The sequence below is a fragment of the Schistocerca serialis genome, chromosome 9, assembly GCF_023864345.2.
Source record: "Schistocerca serialis cubense isolate TAMUIC-IGC-003099 chromosome 9, iqSchSeri2.2, whole genome shotgun sequence".
NCBI classification, from domain to species: domain Eukaryota; kingdom Metazoa; phylum Arthropoda; class Insecta; order Orthoptera; family Acrididae; genus Schistocerca; species Schistocerca serialis.
This window is the reverse complement of record NC_064646.1, coordinates 145,505,352-145,529,436: the sequence shown is the minus strand read 5'-3', so window position 1 is coordinate 145,529,436 and position 24,085 is coordinate 145,505,352. Positions and strand designations below refer to the sequence as shown.

The 24,085-nt window shown below is 42.3% G+C and overlaps 1 protein-coding gene across 1 annotated transcript in view; it reads right to left on the bottom strand.

Annotated features, from left to right (window-relative positions):
• Nucleotides 1–24,085, bottom strand: part of LOC126419891 (lysosome membrane protein 2-like) — a 217,926-nt gene that overhangs the window by 62,551 nt on the left and 131,290 nt on the right. Inside the window, exon 3 of the mRNA XM_050087155.1 lies at nucleotides 18,486–18,649. Coding sequence (XP_049943112.1) covers nucleotides 18,486–18,649 — 164 coding nt within the window. The remainder of the gene's footprint in view (nucleotides 1–18,485; nucleotides 18,650–24,085) is intronic.

Here is a 24,085-nt window from a genome sequence, read left to right as displayed (position 1 = left end):
AATGGGCTGCCATTCCCCAAGAAATCTTCCAGCACCTGATTGAACGTATGCCTGCGAGAGTGGTAGCTGTCATCAAGGCTAAGGGTGGGTCAACAACATATTGAATTCCAGCATTACTGATGCAGGACGCCACGAACTTGTAAAGTCACTTTCTGCCTGGTGCCCGGATACTTTTGATCACATAGTGTATTTACACACGCTACATTACATTTATTTCTATTTAGAGTCAACTGTCAAAATTTTCACTATATACTCAGCAACTGCGGGTCTCTTTGCATTTCGTAACAAATTTCTACAGCTTTCACTTCCCTGTCCGCAACTGCCAACACTATCACCAGGTCATATGAACACGACTTGTACTATTGCAGTACCGTGAAGTACGCCAGTACCTTCGCTTTTCATCATGTCTACAATTAGATTAAAATAATGGTTCTTCGCTCGAACTGCGTATCTGTTGGCATAATCCGTATGTACGTATTTTGTTTACAACGTGACCGTGCTAAACTGTATTACAAGTTTTACCGGAATCAACAGACACGGCATTAACTTCAGCTCTTTTATCTACTATTTTACTGTGTTTATCGTGTTTTGAAATTCAAATTTTAGAAACGATATTAAACATTTCCTAAAAGAACACCTCTTGAGTCTGAACTAGGATACATGATAATTAGAAGCGTTCGTCTGGTTGGTCTTCATTTCCTAACAAAAATGACAAATAATGCGAAATAAAGGCATTTAAAAAATGTGTGCTGTGGGAATAATGCGTTCTTAATGTCTTAACAAGAATGCTCATAAAGAAAATGTTGATCGTCATAAATATGTATCTGCGTCGACATGTAAGTTACATGATTACTACGCACATCACAATTCACTGTCTGGCAGAGGGTTCAGGAACCAATTTCAGATTATGTCTCAAGCGTTCCACTTTTGAATAAAGCGTTGGAAAAATGAACGCATAACAGGTTTGTTAGTGTTGCCCTCTTCCACAGCAACTGTTGCAATGAATTACTCTTAACTCTTCCGTCTTAGACTTACTATAATTAAAGAATAATTTACTCGACGCATTTAGCTTTTATTCATTGGTATTTTTGCGTCTTGTTTACATATTCTGCAAACCATTGCTTTTTCGTTTTTTAGCATAAGCAAAAGTCGAAAAAAATATTTTGTTTGCACATTCACTTTTGACAATTTTGCGCCCTTTTAAACTCAGTTCTTAGTTTCACTTCACCTTTGTAGAAATTCAGAAGAGAAACAGTATCGTAGTTCCACGTGTTCCGCACTCAGCACAGTGGCATACTAAAAGTAGTACATAAATTTTGTTGTTTGGGTAGCAAAATAACTGATGATGGCCAGGGTTGGAAACACTGGAGACAGGCAATAAGAAGAAAAACATAACTGAAAAAGACAACTTTGTTAGCATCTAGTATAAACTGAAGGTGTCTGTCAGATTTTCTCGGCATTGTTGATTAATGGTGAGCTTCTGGCTGTTCTGCCGAGCTATTGTTTCCATTTTCTGCACTGTAGGCCCAGCCATCGTCTTCAGGTGCTGCGAGTTTTGCCTTTCTGTGTACTCGCTGTGTGGACTCCAACCAGACTGTTGGTTGGTTGGTCGGAGAGCAGGCAGAGATTACACACAACAGTAAAACTCGCAGAACACCCAGGTGTGTTAGCAAGTTTTTTCTGAAGGTGTACGTCTGGAGTATAGCCTTGTACGAAAGTGAAACGTGGCCGATTGGCAGTTCTGACGAAAAGAAGACAGAAGTTTTCGAAATGTTGTAATACAGAGGAATGTTGAAGATTAGATTGGTAGGTCGAACAACAAATAAGGAGGTACTGAATCGAATGAGGGAAGTAAGAAATTTATGGCACTTCTTGACTAAATGATGGGGTCGGTTGATAGAACACAGCCTGAACTGTCAATTCATTAATGGAAAAAACATGAAAAAATGTGAGGAATGGAGGGTAAGAATTGTAGAAGAAGATCAAAGTTTGAATTCAGTAAGCGCGTTCAAATAACTGTAAGTTGTCGTAGTTATAAACAGATGAGGAGACTGGTTTGTTTTGAAAATCAGCCTTATGCAAACACAGTTAACTAATTAATTAATTTTTTATTTTTATATTTACTCAGACATGTTTCGACATCTACGTGTCATCTTCTGTGGATCAGTTTTTATTTCTGTAAAGTACAATACCAAATTTATAATAATTTAGCATATCATCTGCAAACTAGGTTGCAGATGACATGCTGCAAAAAAAAAAAAAAAAAAAAAAAAAAAAAAAAAAAAAAAAAAAAAAAAAAAAAAAGACGAAAAAGGGCACAAAGAATGCACTTCATTTAGCGATGTAATTATAAGGTGAGCGTCTAACAAAACAAAGCAAAATGCACATATTGCAATTCTTAGGCCTAAAATAGATATATTATTACAAATTTTGTATTGTGCTTTACAGAAATAAAAACTGACCCACAGAAGATGACACACAGGTGCCTTATGCAAACACAATTAATTTATTTTTATATTTACCCAGACATGTTGTAGTATGGTATTTGGCTCAACAGATGTCAGTAATTCCATCTCGATATTGAGAAAACAAGGTGGCTGGAGCACGCTTGACATTCGAGCAACGAAAATGTATTGTGAAGTGGTTTTTCAAGTTTGATAATGCCGTTGAAGTGCAACGTCAGTGGAGGCGGGAGTTTTAAACAGAACCGCCAACCAGCCTAACAATTAAACGCATCATTGACCAGTTGGAATTGCATGGGACAACTTGTGATATTCATAGAGGAAGATCAGGAAGACAACGTACAGCTAAATTCCTGATTCGTCGGCTCTCGTGTTGGAAACGTTTATTATTTCTCCAGAGAAGTCTGCTACGCAATGTGCACTTGAAGTGGGGGTTAGCAGTACAAGCGTACGAAGATTTCTGAAAGCTGCGAGCGATTAATGACGATCCTGATCGCCGAATGCATTTTTGCGAATGGTGTCAGCAAATGGTAACTGATGACGAACAATTTGTGTCGAAGGTAGTGTGGAGTGACGAGGCACAATTTAAACTTAATGGAACCATGAATCGGCATAACAGTGTGTACTGGCCACCGGAAAATCCACATTTTTATGTGGATAAAGCTGTCGCTCTACCAGGGGTTAATGTATGGTGTGAACTATCATCTAGGTGCTCAGTAAAACCCTGTTTCCTTGATGCTACTGTCACTGGAGAAGTGTACCTGGCAATGTTACGCACATAAATTTTGCCAGGTATACCTGCGCTTTATGGAGCTGGTTAAGAGATCTTGTACCAACAGGTCAGGGCGCCACCACACTACCACCATCCTTTCCTGGATGACAATTTTCTGGGGCATTGGATTAGACGAAGCGAGCCCATAAAGTTCCCTCCACGGTCACCAGATATAACACCTATGGAGTTTTACTTGTGGTGAACTGTGCAAGATAACGACTATCGACGTAGACCACGCACGCTGGAGGAACCTCGACAGAAGATAACAGCGAGCTGTGCAGCGATCTCCACTGTAACATTGACTGACGTAGTTGCTGCGACCGCTCGTCGGTCTGTTATGTGTAAGGCCGCCAACGGTGAACATTTTGAACATTTAAAGTAACCACGTGCTAAACTGGAGATTGTACAACATGTGTGATCAATTATTAAATGTAAAATAAACACACAAGTAATACTTTCTGTTCCTTAAAGTCGTGTATATTTTTCTGGCGGACTCTGTAGGCCAAGAAATAAGGTTTCACAGTACAAGTAAAGTAAGAAATACGAAAATTGTTAATTTGTAATTATATCATATAAAAATATTATTTTGCCATTTCTCGACCGTTTGTCTTTCTGTCTGTCCGTCTCTTAAGACCCTTTTTCTCATTAACGAATAGACGTATCAAGTTAAAATCTGTGTCAAATACTAACGTCAACGGTCCCTAGGCGGTGTAAAACATTCAAGCTTCTAAGTCAATTCAGTCAAAATATTCAGAAAAGTGTTAAATATTTTGATCCTAGCAAACTCACTCACCGAAAGATAACAGACGAACCGTGGATACACATGTCGAGCCTGCTCATCTAGCGGTAAAGTGCATGCCTGGAAACTGCGAGGTCGGGTGATCGAATCTCATTCGGATTACGGATTTTTCAGTCTTTGTTTCCACGTAGCCGTCGCCTCTCATCTTTTTGAGGAGTCACCAAAAACAAACACGTGGTTCGGATTCCCTGTATCTTTCCTTTTCCCGGTTGGGTAATTGGGGGTAGGTTAGGGACACGCAAGCCGTCGAAGTGACATTCAATAGAAAGACTTGCAGCAGGCGATTGGGACAGACGAAATTATTATTACTATTATTTTTATTATTATTGTACACGTCCGAGTCCTACTCGCACTTGCCCGGTTCTTTTTAGACTCTCTATTTGCTATGAGTGTCACACCTTGTCAGTGGCAGTTGTTGCTATCAGTGAACGAAGATTCATCTCAACCAGTTTCCGAGTGAACAATGCATGCAATGAACAAGTGCAGTCTGGCACCTCGCAAAAGAGAATTGATTACACTAAGATAGGACTGTCGATATTTTTAAAAATATCGGGAATCTGATATATCGATATTTAAAAAAGTATCATTATTGGTCCTCTTTATATCGAAGAAGGGCGAAAAATCGATGGAAAAAATATTGACGTTCCGGCCCATAAAAATGTCAGCTGTAAATTGTAAATGTACGGACGGCTTTAGAGTCGTATATTTAAGTACTGATTTAGATATTCTGTACGCCAACAAGCTAGCAGCCGCATCGTCTTCCTTAGAGCGCGTTCACGCTTGGTGATAACCACTTTGCCAACAATGGTAATTGCATGTAAGTGGCACAGTAAAAGGTGTCCGATGGGTCCGTCATTCGGTTTCGTCACATAGCGGATTTGTCAGCAACACTTCATGTCGACTTTCCTGTGTTTTCTTATTTTTTTCATTTCTGCCGATGCCAGCGATCTTGCAGCTGTAGTGTCCAAATTTTCGCGGTGCCAGTTTGTGTTGTTAGCGCTTAGTGCCCACTACGTCAGTATTTGCCCTCACACGTCTCGGCACACCGCAAACATTGGGGTTGTCATTTAGATTTTTGTTCACCATTTTCAGCAACTGTTTTTGAAGAATGCCGATGTGAACAAATAGCACACTAGTTGCGTTAAAAATTGGTTTTTAATGCAACTGATGTGCTATTTCTTTATTCTATTCACACCGACTCCCGACAATGCTATCGGACTACTTGTTTGTGCTAATTATACGTGACGAAAGCTCAAAAGGTAGTAAGACTCCTTCATAAAGTAAAATTACGTTCTACTACAATTAGAAAAGAACAATTTCAATATTTACCGAAAATTGTGAAAAATGTAGCATAAAATAAAAATATGGCACTCGATATTGCTATTACGATATTGATGTATCAGTGGGAAGAATATCACCGACATATGTCGATATTTTTGGGAAAGAATATGGATATATCTATATTTTATCAAGATACCTGCATCTAAACCAAAGGCTGCAAGTCTTCAACGTGATAAACAACGGGGAAACTGACCAGCAGCTGGCTGCAGGCGTGTGGCCCCAGGCCTGACAATTTTGCCTCTTCAAATGATTTAAGGACTCAAGTGCAACAACGTCCCTTTAAGGTCTCTAGCCTCAGTGTGGGGAGGGTGTAGTTCTGGCTGTGGATGGTTCTGTCATATTTTTGTGGTGCTTTTTTGTTTCATGACGAGCCGCTGCTCTTTCTGCTACTTCGTTATGAGTATGCTATTGACGCTCCTGTGCCCCAAGATGACAACGTTTGTGTTTACAAGGCTGCATGCATACGTTCCAGACTGATGAATTCACAGGCTTCGTAATGCACCTCGACTGTTATGGAGCGAAGTAATTTTTTTTGTCCGTGTGGTTGTGTAGTTGTAGTTCTCGGAATCCCTCAGAGTTTTGTCTCTTACACATCTTCATACGTTTTCTACAGCGCACGCGCAAGCGTGACGATACCTCATGCACTTTACTCTCGCACTCGGACACGAGTATGGACTTCAGTTCGCCGGCGAAAGAAACTGCAGCTTTGGAGTCGCTGTGATGAAATTCTCTTCCTTGATAAGGAGGCGCACGAAAGTCGCTTACGTAGGTCAGCCAACATCTGGAAGCGTGTCATCGCTGCGTCAACGTGAATACCACCAGGCAGCCATCGTGACGCAAAACACAGAGACTGTCCTCTCGGCGCTGACGTCATTACTCAGCTGACCGCGTATCACAACTCGCTGGCGCCATCCATGCTTTAACCAGTGATAAGTGGAAGGTTCAACCTCTGCCTGTGTGAAATAATTTATTCCCCACACTACAGTTGCGGAAGGATGTAGTTCGGTCACAATGACTTGGTGTGATCTCTCAGGTTTAATCGACGTGACTGATGTACGTCGTGCTTTCGGGTGTACAGCCAATTTGTTGATTCCACGACGATCGACCACATCTTGTTATTATTATCCGTACCGGTTTGTTGGACTCCAAGGAGTCTATGAACTGTTGTTAGTGCCGCGGCGCTGTTACACTACTGGCCATTAAAATTGCTACACCACGAAGAAATGCTGATGATAAACGGGTATTCATTGGACAAATATATTATACTAGAACTGACATGTGATTACATTTTCACGCAACATGGGTGCATAGATCCTGAGAAATCAGTACCCAGAACAACCACCTCTGGCCGCAATAACGGCCTCGATACGCCTGGGCATTGAGTCAAACAGAGCTTGGATGGCGTGTACAGGTACAGCTGCCCATGCACCTTCAACACGATACCACAGTTCATCAAGGGTAGTGACTGGCGTATTGTGACGAGCCAGTTGCTCGGCCACCATTGACCAGACGTTTTCAATTGGTGAGAGATCTTGAAAATGTGCTGGCCACGGTAGCAGTATCCAGAAAAGCCCTTACAGGACCTGCAACATGCAGTCGTGCATTATCCTGCTCAAATGTAGGGTTTCGCAGGGATCTAATGAAGGTTAGAGCCACGGGTCGTAACACATCTGAAATGTAATGTCCACTGTTCAAAGTGCCGTCAATGCGAACAAGAGGTGACCGAGACGTGTAACCAATGTCACCCCATACCATCACGCCGGGTGATACGCCAGTATGGCGATGACGTATACACGCTTCCAATGTGCGTTCACCGCGATGTCGCCAAACACGGATACGAAAATCATGATGCTGTAAACAGAACCTGGATTCATCCGAAATAAAGAAGTTTTGCCATTCGTGCACCCAGGTTTGTCTTTGAGTACACCATCGCAGGCGCTCCTGTCTGTGATGCAGCGTCAAGGGTAACCGCAGCCATGGTCTCCGAGCTGATAGTCCATGCTGTTGCAAACGTCGTCGAACTGTTCGTGCAGTTGGTTGCTCACTCTTCTGTCTCTCATTTGTTAAAAATTATTCAAACCTTTATAAAACTTTTTATACTTTCTAACCTTTATTATTTTACCACATATTATTTTATTACTGACAATCTGTTTTTAGAATGTTTACTCTGTCTCCCTTTAAGACTGTGTGGTGCAAATTCTAATCCTTTTAATATTCTGATACTACGGCTTGTAACATTGTATTTTAAATTCCCTCTACTTTCTGACTAATGGTATATACACGATTTATGTTTCTATATTTGTTTCATGAACATTTTTATATACTTATGCGCAAGTGATATTCTATAATAACATAGCCTGTCTCATAAGTTTTAGCCACTCTTCAGTTTTTCCTTTTCCTTTACATTTTACTAAGAAACAAAAGTTAATATAAACTGTTATTATAATTTTGTGCATATATTTTAGTGGGCAATAATGCATGTCACCTGCTTCAGTGTTAGTCACAGGTACCTGTTAATTCCGTACCTTCCACTATCATTGTTTTATTCTTAGTCTTCTAGTACTATTTGTATACTTTAACTATATTTTTGTTTATAAGACTGGCATGTAAAATAAAACACAGCAGTGCCGTTTAATACTGGCACATGTAAAATTTGCAATATATATATAGGAGCGTCATAGGCAGTATTTTTATGCACAAGTACTGTGCCCTCTCGATTACTTTCTTCCTCAGTTTTCATTTCCAAGAACTAATTATTATCTCTCGAATAATCTATACAAATGGATGTCTCTTGTTACGCCTTGCACTTGTATCTGTGCAGCATTTACTGCAACACGTCAGTCAACGGTTTGCAGCCTCCTTAATGGAAAGCGCCCTGGCAGAGCGTCATTCATTTCCATAACAACATGCTGTTGTTCATGGTACGTCGTCTGACGTGACAGTGTTTGCCTATCGATATTACAACACCTTCGCTGGAGAGTAGCCTGCTGCCACATCTTTGGAATGGCGTCTATACTTACCATGGTAACCAGTAGCTTCTAAATGGTTCTGCAACAGGCTCAGAGAAGGCAACCCATGGACTGTCGAAACGATTTTTATTTATCTCATATTTTTAATATTTTTACATATTTTATCTGACAATAGCTGTTGAACCAGCTAAGTTCCATGCTTTTTATTTTTCATTCTTGTCGTTGTTCTTTAATTACGAAATTTTACGTTGTTATTTGACTTTTAACTCATTGGTTAGCGATGACATCATTCTGTAAAAATTGGGCGGAGCCTCCAGTATATAAGTAAGACTTGCATTGCTCTATCTAGCAGTGATTTACCACCAGAAGGAGGCTCCTGCTCATACAGCATTTTGGTAATTCATAGTTTTATAACTTTGTAGTTTTATATAATTTTCTTTAATGTATGTAGCCCTCTGATCAGACTTTGTGTTTGGCTTGTAGATCTGAAGATGACCACAGGTGTGGTCGAAACCAGTTACCAGAATATATAAATTTGTGATCAAGACTGATTTTAATAGTAACTATTAGTAATATTAGTAATTACATTGATCACTGTCTGCCCCAACGAGCCGGTCGGAGTGGCCGTGCGGTTCTAGGCGCTACAGTCTGGAGCCGAGCGACCGCTCTGGCCGCAGGTTCGAATCCTGCCTCGGGCATGGATGTGTGTGATGTCCTTAGGCTAGTTAGGTTTAATTAGTTCTAAGTTCTTAAGTCGCATAGTGCTCAGAGCCATTTTGCTCTCACGATGTATCCAAGAGTAATTCACACTCCTGTTCATTATCCCTGTTTCATCTCTATGCTTACCTGGCTAACAGTCCTCTTCTTTCTGCCGCCCCAATGATCTAAATCCCATTATATTTAGCTTTAACCTATCCGCTTTTTTTAATTCTCTCACTTTCCTATGTGATTAAGGGTATAAAAATACACTCTCCTTTCCGTAGAATACCAGGTTTTCCTAATTCCATTATCCTTGTCTTACTTGTTCATTTTATGAACTCTTTTCAAGACCTATCCACTCCGCTTACCTGCTTCTCTGACAGATTTACCATGTCATCCGCAAAGCTTAAAGTTCTTATTTCTTCTCCATGAACTTTAATTGTCTTTCCAGACTTCACCTTGGTTTCTTTTACTGTATGCTATACAATGATGTGACGAAAATTATGGAACAGCGATATGCACATACTCTTATATGGATGACGGTAGTATCGTGCACGCAGGGTGCAAAAGAACAGTGCGTTGGCGGACCTGTCATTTGTACTCAGGTGATTCGTTTGAAAAGGTTTCCGACGCGATTATGGCCGTACGACAGGAATTAACATGCTCTGAACGCGGAACGGTAGTCGGAGCTAGACGTATGAAACTTTTCATTTCGGAAATCGTTAGGGAATTCAGTATTCCTCGATTCACAGTGTCAAGAGTGTGTCGAGAATACCACATTTCACGTACTATCTCTCACCACGGACAACGTCTTCGACTTTCCCTTAATGACCGAGAGCAGCGAACGTTTGAATAGAGTTCAAAATGGTTCAATGGAACTTAAAATATGAGGTCATCAGTCCCCTAGAACTTAGAACTATTTAAATCTAGGCGCTTCAGTCCGGAACTGCGCGACTGCTACGGTCGCAGGTTCGAATCCTGCCTCGGTCATGGATGTGTGTGATGTCCTTAGATTAGTTAGGTTTAAGCAGTTCTAAGTCTAGAGGACTGATGACCTCAGATGTTAAGTCCAATAGTGCTCAGAGCCATTTGAACTTAAACCTAACTAACCTAAGGACATCACACACATCCATGCCCGAGGCAGGATTTGAACCTGCGACCGTAGAAGTCGCGCGATTCCGGACTGAAGCGCCTAGAACCGCTCGGTCACGGTGGCAGGCTTGCATAGAGTCGTCATTGCTGCTGAAGTTTGTGTAGTCAACATTTGGTCAAATGATCGCAGAAATGAATGTGGGACGTACGACGAACGTACCCGTTGGTACAGTGCGGCGAAATTTGACGTTAATGGGCTATGGCAGCAGACGACCGACGCGAGTGCCATTGCGAACAGCACGACATAGCCTGCAGCACCTCTCCTGGACTATTGACGACTGGAAAACTGTGGCCTGATCAGTTGAGTCCCGATTATAGTTAGCAAGAGCTGATGGTAGGCTTCGAGTGTGGTAGAGACCTCACAAAGCCACGGACCTAAGTTGTCAACAAGGCACTGTGGAAGCTGGTGCTAGCTGGTGTGTTACAATGTGGGCTATGTTTACATGTCTAGCTGAACTGACCATTGACTGGAGATGGTTATCTTAGGCCATGTGCACACTATTTGCGGCCATTCATGGACTTCATGTTCCCAAACAACAATGGGATTTTTATCTATGATAGTGTGCCATGTCACCGGACCTCACTTGTTCGTGATTGGTTTGAAGAACATTCCGGACATTTCGGGCGAAAGCTTTGTCCATCTAGATCGCTCATTATGAACCCCATCGAACATTTATGCAACGTATTCTGGAAGTCAGTTAATGCACAAAATCCTCACCGAGAACTTTGTCGCGGTTATGGACGGCTACAGAGGCAGCGTGCCTCAATAATTCTGCAAGAGACTTCCAACGATTCGCTGAGTCCATGTCACGTCCTGTTGAGACACTACCCCGAGTAAAAGGAGGTCCGACACGACATTCGTAGGTATCCCATGACTCTTGACACCTCATAGTACACTACTGGCGAAATTTAATCGACAGGAAGAAGATGCTGTGATATGCTAAAGATTAGCTTTTCAGAGCATTCACACTATGTTGGGGCCGGTGGCGACACCTACAATATGCTGACATGAGGAAAGTCTCCAACCGATTTCCCATACACAAACAGCAGTTGACCGGCGTTGCCTGGTGAAACGTTGTTGTGATGCCTCGTGTAAGGAGAAGAAATGCGTACCATCACGTTTCCGACTTTGATAAAGGTCGGATTGTAGCCTATCGCGATTGCGGTTTATCGTATCGCGACACTGCTGCTCGCGTTGGTCGAGATCCAATGACTGTTAGCAGAATATGGAATCGGTGGGTTCACAGGGTAATACGGAACGCCGTGCTGGATCCCAACGGCCTCGTATCACTAGCAGTCGAGATGACAGGCATCTTATCCGCATGGCTGTAATGGATCGTGCAGCCACGTCACGATCCCTGAGTCAACCGATGGGGACGTTTGCAAGATAACAACTATCTGCGCGAACAGTTCGACGACCTTTGCAGCAGCATGGACTATCAGCTCGGAGACCATGGCTGCGGTTACCCTTGACGCTGCATCACAGACAGGAGCGCCTGCGATGGTGTACTCAACGACGAACTTGGGTGCACGAATGGCAAAACGTCATTTTTTCGGATGACTCCAAGTTCTGTTTACAGCATCATGATGGTCGCATCCGTGTTTGGCGACATCGCGGTCAACGCACATTGTAAGCGTGTATTAGTCATCGCCATACTGGCGTATCACCCGGCGTGATGGTATGGGGTGCCATTGGTTACACGTCTCGGTCACCTCTTGTTCGCATTGACGGCGCTTTGAACAGTGGACGTTACATTTCAGATGTGTTACGACCCGTGGCTCTACCCTTCATTCGATCCCTGCGAAACCCTACATTTCAGCAGGATAATGCACTACCGCGTGTTGCAGGTCCTGTACGGGCCTTTCTGGATACAGAAAATGTTCGACTGCTGCCCTGGCCAGCACATTCCCCAGATTTCTCACCAACTGAAAACGTCTGGTCAATGGTGGCCGAGCAACTGGCTCGTCTCAATACGTCAGTCACTACTCTTGATGAACTGTGGTATCGTGTTGAAGTTACATGGGCAGCTGTATCTGTACACGCCATCCGAGCTCTGTTTGACTCAATGCCCAGGCGTATCAAGGCTGTTATTACGGCCGGAGGTGGTTGTTTTGTGTACTTATTTCTCAGGATCTATGCACCCAAATTGCGTGAAAATATAATGACATGTCAGTTCTAGTATAATATACACTCCTGGAAATGGAAAAAAGAACACATTGTCACCGGTGTGTCAGACCCACCATACTTGCTCCGGACACTGCGAGAGGGCTGTACAAGCAATGATCACACGCACGGCACAGCGGACACACCAGGAACCGCGGTGTTGGCCGTCGAATGGCGCTAGCTGCGCAGCATTTGTGCACCGCCGCCGTCAGTGTCAGCCAGTTTGCCGTGGCATACGGAGCTCCATCGCAGTCTTTAACACTGGTAGCATGCCGCGACAGCGTGGACGTGAACCGTATGTGCAGTTGACGGACTTTGAGCGAGGGCGTATAGTGGGCATGCGGGAGGCCGGGTGGACGTACCGCCGAACTGCTCAACACGTGGGGCGTGAGGTCTCCACAGTACATCGATGTTGTCGCCAGTGGTCGGCGGAAGGTGCACGTGCCCGTCGACCTGGGACCGGACCGCAGCGACGCACGGATGCACGCCAAGACCGTAGGATCCTACGCAGTGCCGTAGGGGATCGCACCGCCACTTCCCAGCAAATTAGGGACACTGTTGCTCCTGGGGTATCGGCGAGGACCATTCGCAACCGTCTCCATGAAGCTGGGCTACGGTCCCGCACACCGTTAGGCCGTCTTCCGCTCACGCCCCAACATCGTGCAGCCCGCCTCCAGTGGTGTCGCGACAGGCGTGAATGGAGGGACGAATGGAGACGTGTCGTCTTCAGCGATGAGAGTCGCTTCTGCCTTGGTGCCAATGATGGTCGTATGCGTGTTTGGCGCCGTGCAGGTGAGCGCCACAATCAGGACTGCATACGACCGAGGCACACAGGGCCAACACCCGGCATCATGGTGTGGGGAGCGATCTCCTACACTGGCCGTACACCACTGGTGATCGTCGAGGGGACACTGAATAGTGCACGGTACATCCAAACCGTCATCGAACCCATCGTTCTACCATTCCTAGACCGGCAAGGGAACTTGATGTTCCAACAGGACAATGCACGTCGGCATGTATCCCGTGCCACCCAACGTGCTCTAGAAGGTGTAAGTCAACTACCCTGGCCAGCAAGATCTCCGGATCTGTCCCCCATTGAGCATGTTTGGGACTGGATGAAGCGTCGTCTCACGCGGTCTGCACGTCCAGCACGAACGCTGGTCCAACTGAGGCGCCAGGTGGAAATGGCATGGCAAGCCGTTCCACAGGACTACATCCAGCATCTCTACGATCGTCTCCATGGGAGAATAGCAGCCTGCATTGCTGCGAAAGGTGGATATACACTGTACTAGTGCCGACATTGTGCATGCTCTGTTGCCTGTGTCTATGTGCCTGTGGTTCTGTCAGTGTGATCATGTGATGTATCCGACCCCAGGAATGTGTCAATAAAGTTTCCCCTTCCTGGGACAATGAATTCATGGTGTTCTTATTTCACTTTCCAGGAGTGTATTTGTCCAATGAATACCCGTTTATCATCTGCATTTCTTCTTGGTGTAGCAATTTCAATGGCCAGTAATGTATTTACAGACTGAATAGTAAGGATGGTAGCTATAACCCTGTCTCATCCTTAATCAGTTATGACTTTCCTTTCAAGTCCTTCGAGACTTGTGACTGCTGTCTGTTTTCTTTACGAGATGTAAACAGGCTTTCGCTCCTTGTATTTCATTCCAGATAACTTCTGAATATCAGTGGGGTATTCCGTTAAACACACATATTCAAACTTGGAGTTTTTTGAGTGGCATAGAAATCTGATATTCCTGGAACGTATTGGAAAGTCTTTTTCATTTATTGAACAGTTGTTCAAGCAGTAAGTAATCTTTCGTGAGAACTAGTGGACGACCTCTGTTTTGCGTTCCTTGATACTCGTCTCCAAAAAATTTTCGGTTTTCCAGTGAGATTTTCAGATAACCGTAAAAGCTCCAAGAGATATAGCTCGACGTCTATAGCTCAGTTTTTCCAACTTAAAGTGACCAGAATGAATTTTACACTCCACAGTGGAGTGGTGAATGAAGGCTATGTGTTAGACCGTGACTTGAACATAGGAACTTGCCTTTCACGGGTGAAGTTCAGAGAAATTATTTTTGTTAGTTTTATAACCACGATACTTCCAGGGCCGGCTGATGTGAAGCAGAACTATACCACAGGTAAGGATTGAATTCACAACCGTTTTTACTTTCTCCTTCCATGACTTGCCTTCTTCGCCTGGTTTCACTGCCTTTAAATTTCAGTTCTTCATTAGAAAGTGCGATTTGCCCAGAATGAATATCATCCCTCTTTTTCTGTAGATAGTTGCCATTTGCTAAAAGAAGCGGCTACTAAAGTCAGTAAAGTCTTCTGAAGGCGGACTGTTGTACGTTGGTATATTTTTTAGACTTTCGTTTCTAGCCAGCTCTGTAATAGAAATTTAATATATTTTGCTATTCCATTTTTAAAAGATGGCATTCATCTTTTATGTTCCACAGTCTTTTTCTAAAATTACAAAAATAATTTCGGAAAAACTAAGGTTTTTCCAAACGTGAAAACATTTTCCAAGGTGCAACGTGGACATGTTCTTAGTACCAATATTAGATCGAAATTTAATAGGATTGGAACCCATAAAATCTCGTCAATATGTATTTCTCTGTCTGCTACATTATTACTCTACTACACACTATTAATCAGTAAGTGAAAGCAAATTTAATGTAAGTATTGTTAAAAACAATTTAGTAGTTAAACGCATGTTGAAATAGAAGCTGTTGAAAACTAATACAAATTACTACCTTCAAGACAGGTAAAATTGTTAAGACGTTAAAGGAACTCAGCTCCTCTGCAAGTATCACACATTCCATAGCAGAAGATCTTCTTCTGTTTCAAGCCATAAGATGATACACGGCCGATCAAGTATGGTTTAACTGTCCACATGTTACATAAATAATTATAAAAAAATATATAGCATTTTACTTACCGTAAAATTGTGTACCTGAAGAATTAACTACATATTTCGAATAACTTCAATATATCATACGGTACTTAAATGAGTAGAACGCGAAATATTTACTGATGCTACGCAAAACAGAACCGTATGTCTAACAACAACAACAAAAACTGTAGAAATTGGCGGGAACTGTATACGGCAGTCTCTGCTGCGTATTCCTTCTTGCGATTCTAAAATCGGTCACTAGACACGGCACGACAAAGAAACATAGTGTGCTCCTGAGTAAACTGTCATCTACGTACAACGTGTTCCCCTACCAAAACATTTTTCTTCCTTTTTAGAATCTTAAGCATGGCTGCAGCAGCAGCCACCAGTTGCGGAAGGTAGAAGTCAAAAGCTCCGGACCTAGGTTTCAACTCATATAAATATGCCTTCTTCAGAAGTCTTGCAGTTGCATATTTATCCGTTACTGGTCACACACTCCACATCTGATGTGCAGTTGCATATTTATCTGTTCCTGGTTACACACACCACATCTAATAGGCGTATTATTTTATGTATGACAAAGGTAGACGCCGGCCGATGTGACCGAGCGGTTCTAGGCGCTTCAGTCTGGAACCGCACGACCACTACGGTCGCAGGTTCGAACCCTGCCTCGGGCATAGATGTGTATGATGTCCTTAGGTTAGTTAAGTTTAAGTAGTTCTAAGTTCGAGGGGACTGATGACCTCAGATGTTAAGTCCCATAGTGGTCAGAGCCATTTGAACCATTTTAAACAAAGGTAGACGGCTGTTTTTACTATTGTCAGTTTTATTTATGACTAAGGCTATTGGCATGCATGTAAAACGTGATAAGACTTCTGAAGAAGGACATTTTATATGGGTTGAAACTTAGTTCCAGAGATTTTGACTTCTTTCTTCCGCAACTGGTGACTGTTTTTATTCCATATATATTCGTCTTTCCCTGTAACAAACGTCTTCTGCTGTGTTACATGGCTCAAAATGAATACAACTGAAAGTCTGATAATATCATAGGTCTACTTTACTGTAAACTTCTTAGTGTAAAACGAAAAGCTATTACATTAACTATCGTCTTCTGCCGTATATATTTACAAACAACACCAAAAATGGTTCCATGTTCCAGTGTCTCATATTTTCCCTCCTCGTAACTAATTAATCTGCTTCTAATAAATACAAATAAAATGAACACAACTGAAAATCTGGAGATACAGTGCCATAGTTCGCCTACGTCAACTCACACGCCCTTAAGTGTTTATCAATGCAGTAAACTAAACTATTTGTTTTCTTTAAAACTTCAAATAACATTTTAAATGTAATGCAGAGATAAATGAGAATAAAACTCTAAATTCGGACAATGACTTTTAAACATTAAAGTCAACATCGAAATTCTCTTTGAAAAAGTCGCATGTTTCAGTCGATAGTTTCTTATCTGTTCAAGCTGGTGATGTTGTGCAGTCAAGTGAATGAAAAATCTTCTTTGCTTTTTTTCTTTTGTTAATATGTAGAACACCGTCTGTCCCATTAACCAGTTAAGTGGATTTCTTTTAGCGTTTGGGAATGGGACTTCACCAGGATTGAGTAGTTTACCCGGAGTGATTGCATTGGCTGTAGTTCTTAGTACGTTTCCTACTTTATGTCCAATGTAGAACCATACTTCTTTTGTATTGACGCAGATAATTGTTTGTTCACTGTGTCGGGTTTGAGTTGTCCCAGTTCAGCAAGCAATTTTAATGCATTAGGAACTTAATAATTGTGAACCATACCACACGATGACAGGATAAGGAAGTACCGGAATGACTAGCGAATTCGCCGTTCCGCCACGGGTAACTCACCGACAGTCTAAATAAAAAGTTGTAACGTTCTCTGGCAGCACGCATCCAAAGTGAAAGTTAAAAGAACATTTCGATGTATAATGCTCACTGTAACATATAATTCATGTGTATTTCTGTTAATTGAATGTCAAAAGGTCACTTAATTTTGTGAGGAAACAGATAGTATGAATTTTGCTATTATAAATGATTATTCAAAGAGTGTGAAGTACTATCTGTGGCGGAGGATGTGAAAACCGCCACAGAAGAAACGATATGTAATTAAAAATTACAAAGGCTGTACAAGAATTAGTTAAGATATAAATAGGCAATATATTGTAATAGAATCGCTTGTCCTCTGCACGGACTGAATGGGAGAGGAACCCGTGACGTTGAATTATGCTCTTAGGTAGTCTTCATTTGTCATACGTCGATGATCGACGCCATTTGTAGCTCGGATTGTAAATGGTGGGTAGAGATTTTAATTGTTTCTGTTAAAATATATTTATATAGTAAAATATGTTTGTCACAATTACTGCAAAGTTCGCACCGGACATTTTATTTAAGAAATTTCACCATTTTATTGGATATCGCTGGCCGTGCGGAGCTGCGCCGCGAGCGAGCAGTCTGCAGCAGGGGCAGATTTAAATATACGATCGCTATAACGACCACATCCTAAAAAGGTACAGGTAGAGGTGAACGAAAACAATAACGTGTTTCTTTTCACAGCATTCCAGACGCAGAATAAAAGGAGGTAGTAGATTTTATCTTGTGCATTCACAGGTGGATACAAGCTGCAGCTTTTGTAAATTTTCATTCAAAAAAGTGATAAATTCTGAACATATCATAAAGTGTATTTAAAAGTGGATAATTTTCATGAGAGCTTAGCAATATATAAAGAAAATATTTTCATATAGTAAAGATAGTCTTATGCTTCAAAAACAGTTGGGGTATATCCAGTTAAACAAAAAGCCACTGCAACGTGAAAATGTTTGCTAAGTTCGATGGACAATAATATTTTCATTCTTGCACAAACAGCTTTAGTATTTGAATAACAGTAAAACTTGAATCATTATTTTTGAATATTCAAAGAAATTCATTTTTATTAATCTGCAACGGAATATTTCATGCGTAAAGTTATAATCACAGATGAAAAATTTATTGCAACCTTTCATTTCTCATGTCCATCCATGAATATGTTAGGTTCAATCTCAACGGTTTCCCAGTCAAATTAAACGCAAAAAGTAAAGAAAGTTTAAAACCAGACGGTCAACTCCCGAATAATTAAAACAGACCGAATCGCATTAAAATGTTTACTGAAGAGAAACGAGCATCCCTTAGGCCAGCACGGAAATGTGTCAGACTGACTTGGTAACCGCCTCACCTGTATGTGTAGGGCCCGACCTCGTTGACGCGCGGCCGCAAGTCCTTGCCGTCATACAGCTGCTGGGGGTTGCTGTAGTTTAAGACGTAGATCTTCATGAGTGGCTGCACCGGCGGCTTCTGCCACCACATGAACGCCTGTGTGTTGTTTTCCAGGACCACGCTCTGTAACAGTGCGTACCACACACAAAGATTTCATCGTCAGTCATCCCCAACCATCTGCCACAAATTTATTTATCGTACGCCAGTGCACATAGCCTGAAAACATACAAATATAAAATTGTATAGCATATACAGAGGTTGTTTTAAGATAGCGTTGCATTTTTCTATAGGAAGTACTATTGGTCCAAACAAGAAAAAAATTTCGTACAATGATGTGTCCGGAAATCACTACCTGTTGGATATGGACTAATGTGTCTTCTCATCTCCATTTGCCTGGTAAGTAAAACTACATACTGTAAGCAGTACTGCGTGTGGTTACTTACGCATCCTGAAACATCCTTCAGCCTTTATTCGCAGTGCATCACTCTCTCTTTCAAACACACTTGGCTCCATTCGAGCTGTGCTACAGGCATTGGTAACACGCTCCTGTAACGACTGCATATTGATGGGTTGGGCGTGCGCTAATGCCTTTAAAAATTACCACAGCCAGAAATCCGACGGATTCAGCTCCGGTAAACGAGGAGACCATGTTGCCGGACCTCTTCGGCCAATCCATCGACCACGAAACGTTGCGATGGAGCATAGTACTGACCAGTCTGAACTAGAATCTTAAAAACATGAATAACCTGTCATTGTTGCTTGTTTCCTTTGTTGTTCCTGCCTAACAATGACTCATTCTGTCCCTGAAAACTACCATTGTTTAACTTTCTGTTGCCTAATGGTTCCCAATAATTGCTGCAGCTTTATATGAAACAAGCTGTCTACATCATCACTATTACTTGCTAAATCGTGTTAAAAGAAACGTAACCAAATACATCTCTGTCAACTTTTATTGTACACAAGTGCCTTGCAATAACAAGTTGAAATTTTGCCACATGTAATATTATGGTCTACTTATGCAGTGTTTGAAATTTGGCTTGGATAGCACTTGTCCCTTTTTTGCAATCACACTTAGAAAATCGTTGTTTTTCAGGTAATATTTCAATTTTTTGTATTTTCGTGTGCATGTGTGACTGATATGGGCAACATGAGTTCTGTGTGTGTTTAGACCACATTACGCTTACCACAAAAAAATTTTATACCCTTTTTGGATGAATCATATTTGGCATAGACGGCATCTATAATTGTACCCTTTAACGTATTACATTTTTTAAATCACATTTTGGAATTTTTTTATTTTCCTTCAGAAATATGTTGTTGGTGTTTTGATTCATAGAGTGTGTTCTCTAAGTGGATGTTATTCGGTTGTAAAAATTTCACTGGACTAGTTAGCTCCAAAGTTATGAAGACCTGAAGTTGGGTCTGAAGATAGACTGCCAGATGCGGGTTGCAATTTCCGGGTCACGCCACCTTTTTTCACAAGCGATAATTCTGGAACTAATTGGTAGAGGAACTTAAAATTTTGTACATGAGTGTTCCATACTTGGTAGCATCGGTGTGCTAAATTTCAGCGAAATCTGAGACTATCAGCTGGAACATTTTCTCAAATTGGTGGAATTGACATGGAATGACCCAGTTGCTCGATCAGTAGAAAATGGAGTGGCGACACGTCTTGCAGAAGCCACAGTAGTTGCCTTCGCTGCTGCTGCATTGAGCCCCCTGCGGTCGAATAGTAAAGGACCTGTTTCCCACTTTCGGTAAGTTCGCCGAACAGTAACATCCGTATTCGGTTGGCGGCGCTTCGCTACTCCATTCCACGGCCGCGCAGACAGGTCACTCATGCCTGTGCATAGTCAGTGCACTGTGTGTGAGCGACGAGCTTGATATAATAGCAAATGTTGGTGGTAGACGGTTATAAATTCGCGTTGATACATAAAGTGTACGAGGAGAACATGTAAGTGTTTTGTAAAATTAAATTGTTTAAACTGTATTGTCGGTTTTCAGTTAGACCACAATCACGGAGAGCATGACTCTTCTATATTAAACCAGCAGAGAGTCAGTAATACTGTGAAGAGAAGAGGCTGAAGAAAATTTGTGTGAAGGCCCCTCCAAACTTATACGCCTTTGTTAGCTCTAACGGTGATACTGACACTCTGACAACTCAGGATTTGTTTCGAATAAGGAAAAATATTAATGGCACTCGATTTCGCAACCTTCCCAAGTTGCCCAATAACTTACCGTGAATGACCCTGGAAAGAGTATTGTGGGTTTCTCATTCCAAAGCAGTTTGGATTTTTTGAAAGTGTACAGAACTTCATTTATAGATGGGACCTTCAGGAGTTGCCCTAAGCTGTTCCATCAAATATTTGTAATTCACAGGGTGAATGAAAAAAAAAAATTCTCATTTGTATTTTTTTTTTGCTTCCAAACTAAAAAAATGAAACATGCAACGAAGCCTTGTCCTTGATAGCATATAACCCCAACCCGCACATTGTTGTTGTTGTTGTGGTCTTCAGTCCTGAGACTGGTTTGATGCAGCTCTCCAAGCTACTCTATCCTGTGCAAGCTTCTTCATTTCCCAGTACCTACTGCAGCCTACATCCGTCTGAATCTGCTTAGTGTATTCATCTCTTGGTCTCCCTTTACGATTTTTACCCTCCGCGCTGCCCTCCAGTACTAAATTGGCGATACCTTGATGCCTCAGAACATGTCCTACCAACCGATCCCTTCTTCTGGTCAAATTGTGCCACAAACTCCTCTCCAATTCTATTCAATACCTCCTCGTTAGTTCTTCTGTAGCACCACATTTCGAAAGCTTCTATTCCTTTCTTGTCTAAACTATTTATCGTCCATGTTTCACTTCCATACATGGCTACACTCCATACAAATACTTTCAGAAACGACTTCCGACACTTAAATCTATACTCGATGTTAACAAATTTCTCTTCTTCAGAAACGCTTTCCCGCACATTATATATGTTTATTTTGAGACAGCAGTTCACCAGGAAATTACTTGCATTTGACCTCAAACGAATATACAGGGCTGCAGATTTCACCTTGGGTAGACATGGTGGAGAAAGATCCAGTCATTAGGATTGCCAAATGATTTTAATTCAAAGGAATCTCAAATTGGAAGATTGAACTGCCCCTCCTGCCCCCTAGACAAATTGAAGATTGCTTCGTCGAAGACCTAACGTCCCGCAAACATAATAATCAACATCTGGATGATATTCTTCCAGACAGCGACCTCCCCCCAGATTGTGTGGGCCGACTTAAGTAGTACGACGGTTGCCCAGAAAATAATGCACCGCTTTTTTTTCTCAGCTGAAAGCAATGCTACGAATGCGAAACGTGATGTATGTATCATTTGAAGTCTCCTGAGTGAGCGTGCCAAGTCTCCGTCACTTCCGACAGATAGGACAGATAGGACAGTTTCAAAATGGCGTCTGTAGGGGATGTACGTTACAAGCAACGTGCCGTCATTGGATTTCTCACTGCAGAGAAAGAAACTGTGGGGAACATTTACAAATGCTTGTGCAAAGTCTATGGAGCATCTGCGGTCGACCAATGTACGGTTAGTTGCTGGGCACGGAGGGTGAGGTCATCAGAAGACGGTTCGGCGGTGCTCCACGATTTGCAGCGATTGGGGAGACCATCCACGGCTGTCACACCTCACATGTTGCAGCAAGCTTCCACTTGTTATGGCCGTTAAAGGATGTCATTTGTGGAAGACATTTTGAGGACAATGAGGAGGTGATTGACACAGTGAAGCACTGGCTCCGTCACCAGGACCAGGATTGGTACTGACAGGGCACACACGCCCTTGTTTCGCCTGGAGGAAGGTCATAGAAAGGGTGGAGATTACGTGAAAAAATATGATGTACAGATAAAACACCATTCTTTCGTGTGTGTAATTCTCATTACGTTCAATAAAGAATTGTTGAAGAAAAAACTGCGGTGCGTTACTTTCTGGGCAACTCTCGAAGTCCTGAACGGACTATTAACTGCTGTGAGGCATTCCATTATAAACAGCGCTCAATTTTACTCCTCCCATCCCAACATATTCCATCTGTTACAGACATTAAAGGTTGTTGAAACTGAAACATACGTTACAATGAGAAGTGAGGAGAAAACTACTCCCAAAAAATGCAGAACAAATAAAACTACATGAAAGAACAATCAGAAAACTGTCTAATTTAACCATTACCCTTTACGAATATCTTAAAAACATCTGCTATAAGTTTTTCCTACCAACATAATTTTATTATTTATGCCTGAAAATTGCAACTTTGTTGGTACCGTACTTACATTACGCGAATATCAAACATTTTTAACCATTCCTATTACATGTAAAAACTTTGTGTCCTGCCTTACGGCAGGTCTTGTCATGGGGGAAGCCTCGTCAGAGAGGTCCACCGCATGAGCGTCTAGGGAAGTGATTACAGTAGTGGTTTCCCGTTGCCTTCCACTGATGATGATGAAATTGTAATGAGTACAACACCCTGTCCCCGAGCGGAGAAAATCTCCGACCCAGCCGGGAATCGAACCCGGGCCCCTTTGCGTATAAATGCAGTAACAGCTAATGGGAATCAAGAAGCTTGTTTCCGAATCAGCTCGGGGTCAGCCATTATCTTCTTACAAGGGTTATGCTCTCGAACAGCGCCGCTAATTTACCGCGCAGAAATCGGCGATAAGCAGCACCTGTTAATGTTTGATAAAGTGTGTGGTCCTAAGAGTCTGTCACCAATAACTTGTGCCCGTACATACTGAAGCGATCTTGGTGCCTCCCCTTAGTGACCCGTCGAGGATTTTCACGTGCGCACTTGTGCGTGTTGTGGTACTTTACTGTGTCATCTATTGTGAATCCTTCCTCATTATAAACAAAATGCAGGCTGTGAACTGCAGATCTTCAGCAGTCTGTTGTAGATGCTAATGGCGGAACTGTAATCGGGCGCCGGCCGCGGTGGCCGTGCGGTTCTAGGCGCTTCAGTCCGGAACCGCGAGACTGCTACGGTCGCAGGTTCGAATCCTGCCTGAGGCATGGATGTGTGTGATGTCTTTAGGTTGGTTAGGTTTAAGTAGTTCTAAGTACTAGGGGGCTGATGACCTCAGATGTTAAGTCCCATAGTGCTCAGAGGCATTTGAACCATTTTTTTTTTTTTTTTTTTTTGTAATCGGGCATGGTAGTCTGGTGACGAACAGCTTGCACGTGTTGCATATTATAGGAGGGAAGCAACTGTTCGTATTGAACTACCACGCAAGAATATGGTTACTACCTACAGAACTCTAGTTCCTCGCACATCTGTTTCACTGTCAACTTCTGCATGTCGCAACACATGCTTCTCCATCTCTGGCGAGCAAACTGATTGAGCCCTGTCGCGGCCTGTTGATCCGGTTGCGAATCATTGTCTGCAGTTCGCCGAACAGCCCATTGAACACTCTTGCAGATGGGATGGCGCGTTGTGGATATCGTTCGGCATACAGTTCGCGGGTTTAGCGGTTTCTGCCATTGGCTAATCCGTGACAGAATACCCTGTCTGCCATTTCCCTCGTGGAATA